Source organism: Columba livia, chromosome 13 (assembly GCF_036013475.1).
Source record: "Columba livia isolate bColLiv1 breed racing homer chromosome 13, bColLiv1.pat.W.v2, whole genome shotgun sequence".
Lineage (NCBI taxonomy): Eukaryota > Metazoa > Chordata > Aves > Columbiformes > Columbidae > Columba > Columba livia.
Genome location: NC_088614.1, coordinates 5,859,927 through 5,873,169, shown reverse-complemented (window position 1 = coordinate 5,873,169; position 13,243 = coordinate 5,859,927). Strand labels below are relative to the sequence as shown.

The 13,243-nt window shown below is 49.8% G+C and overlaps 1 protein-coding gene across 1 annotated transcript; it reads left to right on the top strand.

The window, feature by feature from the left end:
• The first annotated feature begins 2,922 nt into the window (after window positions 1-2,922).
• Window positions 2,923-11,295, top strand: LOC102086041 (cytochrome b5). Its single transcript, XM_065028323.1, has 5 exons — window positions 2,923-3,176; window positions 8,071-8,199; window positions 8,726-8,752; window positions 9,877-9,908; window positions 10,541-11,295. The coding sequence occupies exons 1-5, from the start codon at window positions 3,024-3,026 to the stop codon at window positions 10,629-10,631; spliced, it is 432 nt and encodes a 143-aa protein (XP_064884395.1). The 5' UTR covers window positions 2,923-3,023; the 3' UTR covers window positions 10,632-11,295.
• The last annotated feature ends 1,948 nt before the right edge of the window (window positions 11,296-13,243 follow it).

Here is a 13,243-nt window from a genome sequence, read left to right as displayed (position 1 = left end):
AGGCTCATTATTTGTGTCACTAATGTGCCTGGAGAGTCACAGACCGGGATCCACTGTGTTACACACCAGCGCAAAACAGATCCTGCGCCAAGTAGTCTTAGAAAGGCAGTGATCATCTATGGAAAAACAGGCAGCAGTGAAACATTGTCACTGGAAAAGGGAAATCTTGAGGAGGGTGACGAGATTGCTCTGCAAAATATATGGAGAAACCCTCCAAGCACAAGAGCTGCGGAGAAGGAAGCACAAAAGCAAAGCACTCGTTTGGAAATGCATCGAGCAGGCTGCAGAAAGCGATGCTGTGAAGCGATGTGCGGCAAAGGCGGGTGCTTCACCCTTACACCGAGACAGGCAGGAATGTGCTGGGCAGGGTCTAGAAAGAGAGACATGGTTTGTGATGCAACCAAGGGATGGGGCTGGCAGAAATGACTTGAAAAAGATACACAGAAAGGATGAAAAGAAGAGGAATAAGCTCAATATTTAAGCTGTGTTGAGAGTGAGCTATCAATTAGGTAACTGTGAAGAAGTTTCAGAACAACAGGCTAAGACTTGCATTAATATCAGATTAAGTAAATTTACGGGCTTGCCCAAACAGAAGATTTTGCGTTTACAGGTGAAGTATCTGTATTACTGCGAAATCGCTGGAGAGGAGGCTGGGAGCTCAGCGCCCTCCAGCCTGCAGCAGAGCTTGGGAGGAGAAGGAGGCCAAGGACCTTGGCGGCAGCTTCGCACAGCCCAGGCATGCACAGACAGTACTGGCTCTGGCACTGGGCCGGCCAGAACTCCCTGCAGACGTTGTTGGGCAACAGCGCGTATGAGTGTGCGTTTAAAGGAGGACTTCACGTGCGCATGCATTGCCTCGGTGGGGAAAAAAAAAAGCTAGCATAATTGAAAGCCCTGAGAGGCGGAGAAATACTCCAGCTTTATGGCTGCATCAAAAAATGTCCTAAAGTTTAATTTAGAGGATGGCCCCACAAAGGCCTCCAGTTCACCGGAGCACTAGAGCAGAGGCAGGGCGGTGCATGCAACCGTGTGCTGCGATACCTGCCAGGCCAATGGAGCAGCAGAAACCCCCGTTTGCTGCGCCAGCAGAGTGTGAGTAAGAGTTCTGATGAAAGACAGCAAGCTGGCTGGAACACAAGGTAGTAAGTGCGCCTGCAGGACAAACACTCTGTGCTACGGCTGTGAGAATCAAACCTCTTGAGGCACCAGGGCTATACAGCCTGCATGAGGAAAAGTCACCACCAAAAGTACCAAAGGATGCGAGGCATTCAGAGAAGTTCAGCTGTTGCTGTGGTGTATCCAGATTTGTAGCTGACTTTCTAATGGCAAACATGCTGACAACAGGAGGGAGCTGAATCCTACACAGATTAGATTGATCTGGCTCAAATGCCATCTCTGTCCACGCTTTATTCTTCATGCCCCACAGTGGCTTTATTTCTTCTTCAACTGCACCTCCCTCCCCATTTCCTTGTGCAAATCTGGCAGAACCAGGCCAGGCCAGGTCGGCATATGACAAACAGCCGCCATGTCTCAGTCCAGAATTTCAGCCATGTGTGAAGGTTGTGTGTTAGAACAGCAACTGGATTACAGACTAGGGTTGGCAGGCACCACCGGAGCGATTTCCTTCTCCCTTGTCATGGACGACACCCTGCTTTCCTACCAGAGTGACCCAGGTCTGTTTGATGTACAGCCTGAAGTCTCCAGGGAGCTGACCTGTCCTTGTCCTGAAGTGGGCTGGACAGACAGCATAGGCACTTACCGTAACATCCTGGAGTTGATAAATCTCCCAGGCTGCACCATTAGGTACGTGTTGTTCCCACAGAGATCCAAAGTACAGGTACGTGCTTCACTTGAGCTCCTTTGAAAATCTCAAGTATAGCAAATAGCACCAATGTTCACCTGCTCAAGTGCTCTTTGCTCATTCCTTTAATCTTTAGCCAGTGTTGGTAACAGTGTCAGCACTTCTTACAACATGGGGCATTTCTGCCTCCTCAGCAGTTATATTAAAACAAACAGTCCACGGTCCAGTATTTTACCCGCACTGCAAGGGTAAGAAATCCCACAGCCATGAATGCAACTTTATGGATGAAGCCCATCAGGTTTACAAGTTACTTGGGCTCCTGAGCTTCCAAAGTGTTCCTCTGTCCCTAAACCTGTTTGATGTGGCTGGCAGGGAAGAGAGAACTTCTCAAGTGACCCACACCAGACCTACACCCTTAGACACCAACACAAATACACCAATCTAAGGACACCAGAACACTGGCTCAGTTTAAAGATTGGTGAGATGACTAAAGGATCAGTGCAAAAGCAGCTCCGATTGGCAGTGGAATGAAAAAGCCGCCAAAGGAGCAAAACCGCTCAGCTAAGGGACTCTGACAAATGGTTCTTGCCAGCACATCCCTCACACCTGCTTGACGAAACAGCCACTGCTGGGACTCCCTGTCTTCGCACCCATCGCGTTTGCTTCCAGGGACACCCCGACGGGCCTGTCACAGAGATGCGGCTCGGCCCTGGGAGGGGATCTGCCAGCTCAGCCGGTCCCGGACAGAACAGGCGCCCCCGGTTTCCACAGGATTTCCATCCCCTCGCCCGCCCAACAGGCCCGACTGGGAGAGTTACCAGAGGCCGGGACGGATGCGGCCGCGGACAGCCCGCTCACAGGCACCCCGCTCGGGTGAAGTCGGGCAGCACAAAGCCGCCGCCGCCGGGGGAAACGCGGGGTCCTGGGCCGGGGGAACCGGGGGCTCGGGGGAACCGGGGGCAGTCGGGGCCGAGGGCCAACGCCTTCCCGCCCTACTGCTCTGGCCGCTCCCTATTGGCCCACGCCCGGCGTCGGGCCCTGCCATTGGCTGCAGCCGGCGCCGGCAGTCGCCCCACCGCTCGTGCCGCTCACTTCCCATTGGCCAGCGGGCTCGGCCGGGAGTGGCCACGCACCAATAAGCAACAGGAGGCGGCCGCGGTGTTGTTACGGCGGCTGCTGTGGGTCACGCGTGTCGTTCCGCGAAGCCTCCGGACGGGCCAGCATGGAGGCTGGGGAGCGCACGGAGGCTGCGGGCTCCGCGGCGGAGGCCGGGCCGCTGTACACGCTGGAGGAGGTGGGGAAGCGGAACTCCAGCCGCGAGGCCTGGATGGTGATCCACGGGCGCGTCTATGATGTCACCCGCTTCCTGGAGGAGGTGAGGCCGGGCGGGGCGGCGTCCCGGGCCCGTCCTTTCAGGGGCCGGCGGGGGAAGGACGGGGCCGGGGGGGCTTAGGGGGGCGGGGGTGGCTTTTACTACAGTGGCTTGGGCTGTAGCCGGTTCTGCACTGTTTATGGCTGTTATAATGAAAAATGTTGCTTTCCCAGGACCGTAAATGGCTCCTGGCTGCTCGCTCCTTTGCTCCCCCGTGTCTGCCGTGTGTTCTCCAGCGCTGCTCAGGGGCGCCTCGGTGTCAGGTGCGGGATCTGAAGAGCAGCGGCTGTTCTTGGGTCTTTGCTGCTGGAGAGAGTCTCTTGGCACCCAGTGTGCTGGGAAGAAAAGTACGTGGGACGGTGCCTGGTGAAAGCACAGCAGCTCAGTGCTGTGGAGCAGCAGAGGCAGGAAGAATCAGTTGGTGCTCAGCTGTTTGTTTTACAGGAGAACTGAAGGACCAGTTGCACATTTAGTCACGTGTGTCTACAACAAGAGGCAAACTGTACCGTAAAGAGCTTGTAGTCGGGGTAGGAAGGGGACAAATCTACATAGTGTGGCCCTAACTCAGGAAGCTGTTAAATGGTGGAGCAGGACTAAGGTGCTCAGATTCCTATTGCAGGGTCAGTTCACAAGACCAGGAGTTTTGCAGCTGGTACGGGAGGATTTTCGGAGCAGCTGACTCCTCGTGCACAGCCTGTCCTGTGTTTGGGTTCCTAAACTAGGCCAGACCCGGCACCCGTCACATTCCTGAGACAGTGGAATGCAAAGCCGTGGCTCCCGCTACCTCTGCTGGTCAAGTGAAATGGGCAGGGTGGCGGGTGTGTTGTGGAGAACTTTGTTACTCCACTAGTTTCTGACATATCTTGTGTGTGTCTGCATCTAAATGTCTAGTACCAGACCAGGGGACATCACGGAACCTGGAGCAAGGTTCAAAACAAACCGCGTTTCTCCATGCAACAGCAGACCAGCTCGCCAAAGGGTGTTGTGGATGCAAGAGGGTTAAGTAAATTCAGGGGAAGACAAGGCAAAAATATGAAAAAGTAATTCGCTGTGGCTTTTCTAAATAACCATGCAAGTTTCAGAAGAGGCAAAACCAGCTGGATGTTGAGACGGTACTTACAGAAACGTGTGCCTTGTCTCACACTTGCCTCTGTGTTCCAGTTGTGGTTGCTGCTTATCGCTTTACAGGCTTACAAGTTGGAAAAATGTTTTCAACGTGTTTTTCCTCAGTGTGGATGGTGCTGCATTCCAGAGCATGGACACTGCGTCACGGTCACGCTCTTCATCTCTGTGTTCTCTGTGTAAGGCAGCATCTGGTTCTTGCTCCCTGGGACACCTTCAGTGTTAGAAATGAGCCCAGAAAAACACTTCACTGCCTCCAGCAAGCCAGGCAGTGAACAGTACATTAAACAGTGCTTTGAATGTTACCTTGAGATGACATTTTGCATTGCCCTTTATCTCATTTTTGTTTTTCTGACATGAAAAAAATCCTGCTTGGTCTAGGGAGAGGCAGAAGAATAAGGCCAGTGTTTGAAGTGTGCCAGCGTGGCTGACACAACGCTCTGCTGTGGATACCCCTCGCTGACGTAGTGAAACTTGTCAACATAGATCAAGGCCTGATTTATTGGCAAAAATACACTTTCTATCTGTTACCCCACTGTAATCAGTCGAGTGACAGGAGAACAATGTGTAGCTGATCAGAACCAGGAGTGTTTGTCTTGTTTAGAAGTTGTATTTGTTTGATAAATGGTTCTGCTTGGGAGCTCTGAGCTGCCGTGGCTGCAGCGGTCGGTGCTGCAGTAGGTCACATTCCCCATGTGATCACTGAAGGGGTGTCTAATGGGTGCCTTTTCTGGCCTTTGCTCCCCAGTGATGTGGCCAGGATTGCTGAATCTCACTGGAGCGTAACCTCAGAGTGGTTGTGCAATAGCAAAGGAGCCTTGCTGCGAAAAGATTGTCCAATTTTGCTTTGTGATTCCTGCAAACTAGGTACAGCAGGTCAGCTTTTAGCTCAAAGGCTGCACGTTCTTTGAAGTTTGACCAGTTTAAACTTCCGATTTACTTTGTTATCTACTGTGTAACAGTAGTAGACTTTGCTACTTATCACGTGAATTGTAAGAATGTGAACAAAATGCAGGAGATGTGCAAAGGCAGCAGTTTCATAGGTGTTTGAGACTGCAATCTGTGCTTCAGAGAGCCTGCGAGCACCTGGAGTTAGTGGGATTATTTGAAATCCAAGATGATTTTATGGCAATAGTATGATTTTCTCCCAAATCTTGGTGACTGGACTGCTAGAATACATGTTATTACTCCTGACTGCAGCAGTCTCGCAAACTGGGTCTCTGGAGCCAGCTTGGAATTTGGAGAATTTGATTCAAAGCTTTGAAATGATGCTTTTGCCAGCAGCTGCTGCAGCAGGAAGCGTTGGAGTGTGGGGAGGTTTGGGGTGTCCCCCAGACCCCCTGGCAGAGCATCCTGGTCCCCTCCTGCTGTCCCTTTGTTGTTTGCAACACTTCCAGTTTTCATGTTTTCCTGCAGGAGCTGCAGCTTTGAGAACTTCTGCGGCAAAGTAAATGTCTTCCTGTGTAAATAGTCTGGCTTTGCGTTTGCTGGGGTAGGACAAGGTAAGAATTGTCTGGCTGCAGCTGTGGTTGTCTGGAGGGAGTCCTTTGAGAAAAACAAAGTGCCAAAATGTTGTGAAGTTTTTTCTTTTGGCTTGGTGATTGTAGCAAAAGACAGATGTGAATAAATAAATATTTTTCTCACTTGTGGATTTATCAAGTGCGTAAAAAGGCTTCAGACCCAAACATGTAAAGAGGAGTAAACTTTACTATCCTTCTCTTGTGCTTTTCCATTCTTCTTGTGTCTTGTACGAGCAAAGACTGGATGCCCCCAAAAGCCAATATCTGCTGCACGTTACCTGTCACTGCAGGTTTTTGCCTGCACTTTTAGGGCAGATGATGAGGAAAGCAAGGTTATAGTCTTCAAACTCAGTTCTGATATTTTTCCATCTGAAATTAGATTTCTGGTGCGACATCCCTGAGGAGTTCTTCTAGAAGGCTTAAAGTAACCAGCCAACTTTCTGTCCCCTGGATTCTGTGGATCTTTGCAAGTGTGCTTATAAAATAGCCAAAAACTGGGCGGTTGTGTGAGTGACATGCACAGTGTGCAGCACCCTGCCCCGGGGACCAGGGCTGCACAGATTATCCACAGGGTGCTCTTGCTGCAGCCCATGTTCCCCTTGACCCCCTTGTGTGGACAGAGACACGTAGTGAGCTTGTTCACAGCCACCCCGCAGACTAGCCCTTCCTTTCCTCGTTTTGTAGGTGGGTTTTCTGCCAGGGCAGCCCCTGATCTGCCTCCGAGATCGAGGGAGCAGGAGAGGCAGCGTGGGAGAAATGGCCGTGAGACCTGCAGCCGGGCATGGAGGGAGCGAGCGAGCAGAGCCGTGCTTGGCGTTACAGCTAAAGCCATCTCATGACTGACCAAACTGTGTTCCTGACCGCAGACTTTGCCCTTCAGGGCTGCTGAGAAAGCTCCACGGTGATTTTATTACGTACCTGGACAATCAAGGGATTTATTCAAAATAAAGAGCTCTGAGATGAGGATTGTGGGACTGGCTGCAGCAACTCACTGGAGTAAACAACTGGGCTGATTTTGGGTCCACACAGGGTATGTTTAGTATGAGTCTGACAGCCAAGTGGGAATATTGGGGCTTCTGGCAGCAAAACCAGAAAAGCTGGAGGAAGAGGGACAATGACAACTGTTCTGTGCCTGTGGGAAGGAAAAGGACGTTACAGAGAGAAACAGGTGTGCTGGTCCTTTGATGTAAGATGTCTGACATCTCCAGTTCCAGGCTGGGAGAGGAATTTCAGGCAGTGGAGAACAAGTCTCATCCCCTCAACTGTGTGTTTGGTGCCCGATACGCCAGAAAACCGGGTTAGTCCCTGTGTGTGCACTCGGGAGCTGGAAGGTTTATTGGTTTGACTGGGTTAGCTGGTAGTTTGAACTGCACTATTTGTTCACACTCACACTGTAAAGGGATTGTATGTTGCTGGGTCTGGGGTTAGTGCTTTCCATTGCCAGTCTGTTCCTTGAATTCTGGTACTGATTGTGCTAGAGAAGAGCCCAGCCCATCACGGAGACCAGAACTGCAGCGGGTTTTGTCACTTGGGACGGCTCGGTGTGACAGCAGCGGTGACTGCTGCAGCAGAACCACCACCATCACGGGGCAGTGTTCTGTGGATTCGGTACTTTTGTTGTGGAACCTCCTGAAACTCTGAAATTGGTATATGGTGTCAAACAGTATAATTTTTCTTGACATTTTATGCTTTTTTCCCCTGATTGTTGAGTGGTGGTGCACTGGATCAGGTTCAGTATTGGTGGGGTTACAATGGAGTAGTTCCTGCTTATGCCGCTGGAAGACACAATGCACTTCTCCTCTGTTCTTCTCCATTCCTCGTTGCATTGCAGAGAGAGCCTGTCAGCCAAATACCCTGGTATTTTGTGCAGTAGTGTCTGAACAGGATTTCCTCCACTGGTGCCCGTGAAGGCAGCGTTGGCTTGTGCTTCACTGGCAGCTGAGTTGCCTCAGAAAAGTTCTTAAGGAGAAAATCCCGCAGGAGAGGCTCCTCTGCAAGCAAGAGATTTTGTATTATTTTCTTGCACAAGTCCATTACAGAATCACGGGAGCGTTTTTATTCTATGTGTGGTATTTCCCAGGCTGTGCTGCACATGTTGTTCTCTGTCAGCTCTTGAAGGAGAAGTCAGACAGTTGAGTCTTTGGTAGTTTTTAGTGGTGATGTTGGTTTGAGGAAGATTTAGAAGAAAGGCTGCTGAGTCTCTTGGTACCTTTTTTGCACCTGGCCCTTTGCTCACCTGAAATCTTCTCTTCCAGCATCCAGGTGGAGAAGAAGTTTTGATCGAACAAGCAGGCAGAGATGCCACTGAGAGCTTTGAAGATGTTGGGCATTCCACAGACGCCAGGGAGATGCTCAAGCAGTACTACATTGGGGAGGTCCACCCGGTAAGGACACAGGGTGGGACCATGTAAAAGTGTCATGGTCCTCTGTGTCACACAGTAAACACACACACTGTGTCTTGAGAAATAAGTGAGTATTTCAGGGATTTACACAGTCTCTGTCTGGGATTTCAGCTGGGGAAAGAGGATCTCTGAGGAAACAAAACTAAACAAGTCTTCTCTTTCCACCATTCAGAGCAGATTTCTTACTACAATTAAATCAGTGGCACTTAAAGAAGTTAATCTAATTGGTTCCCTCCTTGGCTGGTGGTGCCATAGCATCCCTTTGCCTTGGAATTTCGAGTTCAGGAGAGTAAGATCACAGGGGTGCAAAAGCCAGCCTCCTGCCTGCTACAGACACCTTTGGTGCCTTTGGGTGCTGAAGGAACAACTCCTTTGAAAACCCAGTCCTGGCAATTACCCCTGTGATGAGGGATGTGTACAGAGTAATTCCCTCAATAAACACTGCAGGTTGCTCTTGAAGTCAGTGCTTATCTTTTTCTCTCTTTTTTTTTTTTTTTTCCCCTGACAGCATGATCGCAAAACAGAAGGTTCTAAGGTAAGCTATTAGTGGTTTACTTTTCCCTTGTAATTTAATGCTGTTGAGACAATATTATGCTCACAAAATGAACAAAGAAGTTGTCACACACTTTTTTAATTTTTCCCTGTGGAGCCTGCGGCTTTATGTTTACACAAACTGCAGTCATGAATAAATCTTGCAAGCAAATTATAGCTTTGTTTTTGTTCTGAAGCTCAGCAGTCACCTCTGTGAAACTGGAAGTGGTTTTTTGTGCCCTCTCTCCCCTGATATCATCATGTTATTTCCACAACTTGAGCCACAGACCATTTTTTGTGCATTACCGGCTATGTCCTGACCACTGAACTGTTAGTGTTGTTATGCTTGAGCCAGGAGACGGGCACAGCCACCGTGGGCTTGGCTATGAAACAAGAATTCTCTGTTAAGCACCCCGGTAATCATTGGTGTTGCTTAAAACTCAGGTAGCCCTGGATTAGAACAGGGCACAGTGCTGCAAAAATGCTTTTGAAATGGATGGGGTGAGGGAACGGGTAATAATAGAATCCCAGCAGAGGGGTAAACATGCGCCTTGCGGGCTCTGCTCAGCCCGGCTGCGGGTTGGGCAGCTCTGCCGGCAGCAGCAATGTCTGTTTTAAAAGCAGGCCTAAGTACAATTTAAAAATAATAGCAGGAGAGAGAAGTCAGCAACGTAAAAATAAATAGGAGGGAACCACCAAAATAAAAAAAAAAAAGTTGTACATGTATAGTGTTGTGAGGTAGCTCCCCACAGATAATGTCAATGTTTAGCATCCACTGGATGTATTATGGCAGAAAAGCAAGTGCTGAGGCTCTCCAGAAATGGAGATAACTCCATTTAGGATGGGCAGGAAACCTGATTTTTGTTTGGGAGGTGTTGATGAAACTGGAGAGCAGCAGCAGCCGTTGAGGAAGAGGCTGGAGAGGGATGGGATTGATGGGAAGGACGTGGAGGTGAGGATGAGGGCAAACGTCCCCAGAAACCTCCATGCTTGTGACAGAGGGTGTCTGGGAGGGAAGGGGTGTTACTTTTCCTCTGTATTTGTAATTGCATGTTCAGTATTGTAGTTTTATTAGCACATGTTTCGTGTTTCTTTTTTCCCCTGCTAACTCCCTCTTTCCTCCTGCAGAATCCAAGTATGACATCCTCAGGCCAAACAAGGTATAGTATCTCCTCAAAATAAGAGTAAGATATTCAGGGGTTAGGAGACTCTGTTTGGAGAGCTGCATATTAACCCTAATGAGCAGAAAAAAAACCCCGGGGGTATCACTGCACTGCCCTTCCAGCAAGCAGATGGTCCAAAATAAGTTTTTTTGGAGGATCTTTACCATGAGCAGCCCCATTTAGCTGCAAACCCAGGGGTGCTGACAGCCGGAACAGGGCCCCAGTCTTCCGTGGCTGACACAGAACGCTTTGCTGATGCTGAGCCTGTGGCCGCTGGTTTGCGAGTGAGGAGGATCTGCTGTGGGATGGCTGCAGCAATTTCCATGCCTGTGTCCACCCAGCTGTTTGTACAGCACAAATTACAGCCTGACTTATTTAAGGAAAAGCAACCACCAATGACAGAACCCCCAAATTGGTTTCTGTATGTGCCAGGCTGGAAATGTCACCACTTCAGCTGCTATTTTATAAGCAGCGAGCTGTGCGTGCGGGGCCGCGGAGGGGCTGTCAGGGCTCCCAGAGCTCCCGGCTGAAACCAGGCGGGTAGCGAGCGATGAATGTCCTGAACAAATTATTAACTCCATACTTTATTCTGGTTTATGTTGTGTGTGTTTTGTTTTTTCTCCCCGTAGTTTCTGGTCGACATGGCTAATCCCCATCTTCGGAGCCCTGGTCCTAGGGTTAATGTATCGCTATTACTCGTTGGATGGGAGAAGCTCTTGAGCTGCCCTTGCTGGGCCCTCAGGAAGCCTGACAGGGTGTGAGAGAGAGCGCGTGTGCAACCCGGGTGTGCAGCTTCCCCCAACTTCTGCCTCGCTTTTGGCTTTGAGTCTGTCGAGTGATGCTGATATCCATGGGACCAAGCTAATACTCTGTCCTAACTCTGGGACCCACGGACCTGCCGTACTTTCTCTTGCAGTGGCAGAGCAAGTGCGACTTCCCGGTGTTCTCTGACATTTGATTGTGGTCTCCCTTGCCCCTGTGCTCGCGCTCTCTCTCCCGCTCTCTCTTGCTCTCTGCAGTAAATCACAGACAACCTTTTTCTTTCAATGCCTTTTCATTAAGCCAGACAACGTGAAAGAGCTGGTAGTAAGCCTGTGGATTTGCGTCGGTCCTTCACATAGCAGTGGCAGAAATAACCAGCGAGTTGTCTGCAGTCCTGCCCAGAAAAGTTGTCCGGAGATGTGGCTCTGCAGTAACGTTCCCAGTGCATGCAGGCAACACTAACCGGAGCAGCAGAAAATTGTTAGCTTTGCTACCTCTTTCTGTGTGTCTGTTTTTAACGGTTAAACAAATATAAGTATTTTAAAAGTGATTCCGTTCATTTTGTAATATTTGTACTTGTCCCTTTAAAATGTATATTCTGTGAAATAATTTATACCTTGAATCCTGGTTTGTTTGGGTGCTTTTGTGTGGCCAGAAGTGGGAACTGACACCGGGCTTCTCGAAACACAGATTTTTCTTTCTCACTGAGGTCTTGATTGGACGCATGTTGGAAACAAAACTCATTTTTACTTACTGTGAATGTGCACCAGATGGAGAAAAACCAAATAAATCTTGTCTCTTCTCCCCAGATGAAAAGGGAAAAGAAATTCATGTGGGATTTGTGCATAACGCTGGTTCTGCCAGGGAACAGAGGAGGATGTTTCTCTCGTCTGTTTTTGTCGGCAATGCCAGGTGTGCTTTGTGTGCTGCCACCAGGATTCTTCCAGCACACTGGGCTGTGGCTTTGGGATCTGCCAAATAACGGGAACTCGTGTTCTGGTGTCTGATACCCTCAGCGGTGCTGTACATGCTGCTCTGACACCGGTGCTCAAGTCAGACATTGCAGCAAAGCTGATCCTCTTTCTGAATTGCAGCAGGAAGGGCAGCGATGTCCTGGGGTCCTCCATGTCCTGGGGCTGTTCTCTCTTCATGAACCTGCTCTGTTCCACAGAGGGTTGTGCAGAAGGACTACTTGGGTGTGGAATGACACTCTCCTTTTTAAAAATGAAGGCCAAGGATCTGTGTGGCCATCGAGAATGGCAACCGCTGCTTTGGGCTTTTTGGTCTTTGGCTTTCAAGAATCTAAAGAAATGCCATGTAAATGACTAAAAGCTCAGAAAACATTATTTAGGGTAAGAAGCTTGAGCCCCATCTAGCTATCAAAGGGGGATTACAATAATGTAGCATGGAGGTGTTTGCATGTGGGATGGAAACTTCATCAAAGGGTTTTTTTGATCTAGAGGACAGTGGTCTAAAAAGGCCACTAGTTGAAGATGGAGCGTTTCAAACTGGACATAGGTACTTGTGCACATTTATCTCAAAGCTGTTAACCATGAAAACACTGTAGTGAGGGCTGGAGCGGACTGTCTATCAATGGAAAGTTTTACAGCTGGAAGGCATACGTTGGCTAAAGCACCATCTCCCTGAGTCAGGCTGGTTTGGGGCAGGGTCGGGCCCTGCACACGCCAGCTGGTTGGATTCCAGGAGCCTTGAGGAAAGGGGCTGGTGCAGGTGCCTGGCGTGGTGCTTGAAACACATCTGTTTGCTCCACCAGCGTTACTTTTACCTGCCTTTTTTTTTTCTTTCAAATAGTTTTTTCCTGGCACATTCTACTTTCAGCTGTATTTTTGTAACTCCAGGCAACTTCTTGTCCCTCAATAACCACTGGGAAAACTGCCTGTTAATCCCCTTTTGTTACAGAGCCTTTCTGTTGGTGCTTTTGTTTCCTTTTAACCGATTAACTGCCGTGGGGAGACCTTCGGTCTAGTTCCAGGGCTTCTGAGAGCTGTGAAGAGCCTTTGGAAGCCCAGGCAGCCTCTGCCAAACTGCTCTCCCTGTTCCGCACCCGCTCCCTCGGAGATCTCAAGGGGCTCAAGCTGCATTTACAGAAGGGACATTGGAGTCTTTCCGCTTCTCCAGGAACTGCGGGTGTGGAGCAGCATCTGCACCCGGCACGGGTATCGATTTTACCGGTCTGTCACCCTGCAGACACCCCCTGCAGCTCTGTCCCGGAGCTGGGGTGGTTTGGAGGATGGACCGTCCACGATGGAGGCAGCTCTGTCAGCCCCGGCTCGCCCAGCGCTGGGCTCCCCATCCCACTGCTGCCCCCTCTCCTCGCCCCTTCCTTCTCCAGAAGAATTCTCACTGAACCCCACAGGTGTGAAACGGCTCAGACAACAAAGAAGCATTACCAAAGCTTGTTTACCTGCTTTATTTGAGGATTAAAAAAGACAACTCCAAATCTTTGTCCTCACGCTGAACTTCTCGCACAGCAGGTGTTTGTTGCCAGGTCCCCACGCAATGCAGGCGCTGGCTCGGCTTTCAGCCTGTGAGAAAACTCACAGGGTGAA

Bases quoted from the DNA above. Each gene is read 5' to 3' on its own strand.
- LOC102086041 (XM_065028323.1), top strand. From the start codon at position 3,024: ATGGAGGCTGGGGAGCGCACGGAGGCTGCGGGCTCCGCGGCGGAGGCC. The intron at 8,200-8,725 runs GTAAGGACACAG...TTCCCCTGACAG, and splicing joins ACATTGGGGAGGTCCACCCG to CATGATCGCAAAACAGAAGG. The intron at 8,753-9,876 runs GTAAGCTATTAG...TTCCTCCTGCAG, and splicing joins GCAAAACAGAAGGTTCTAAG to AATCCAAGTATGACATCCTC.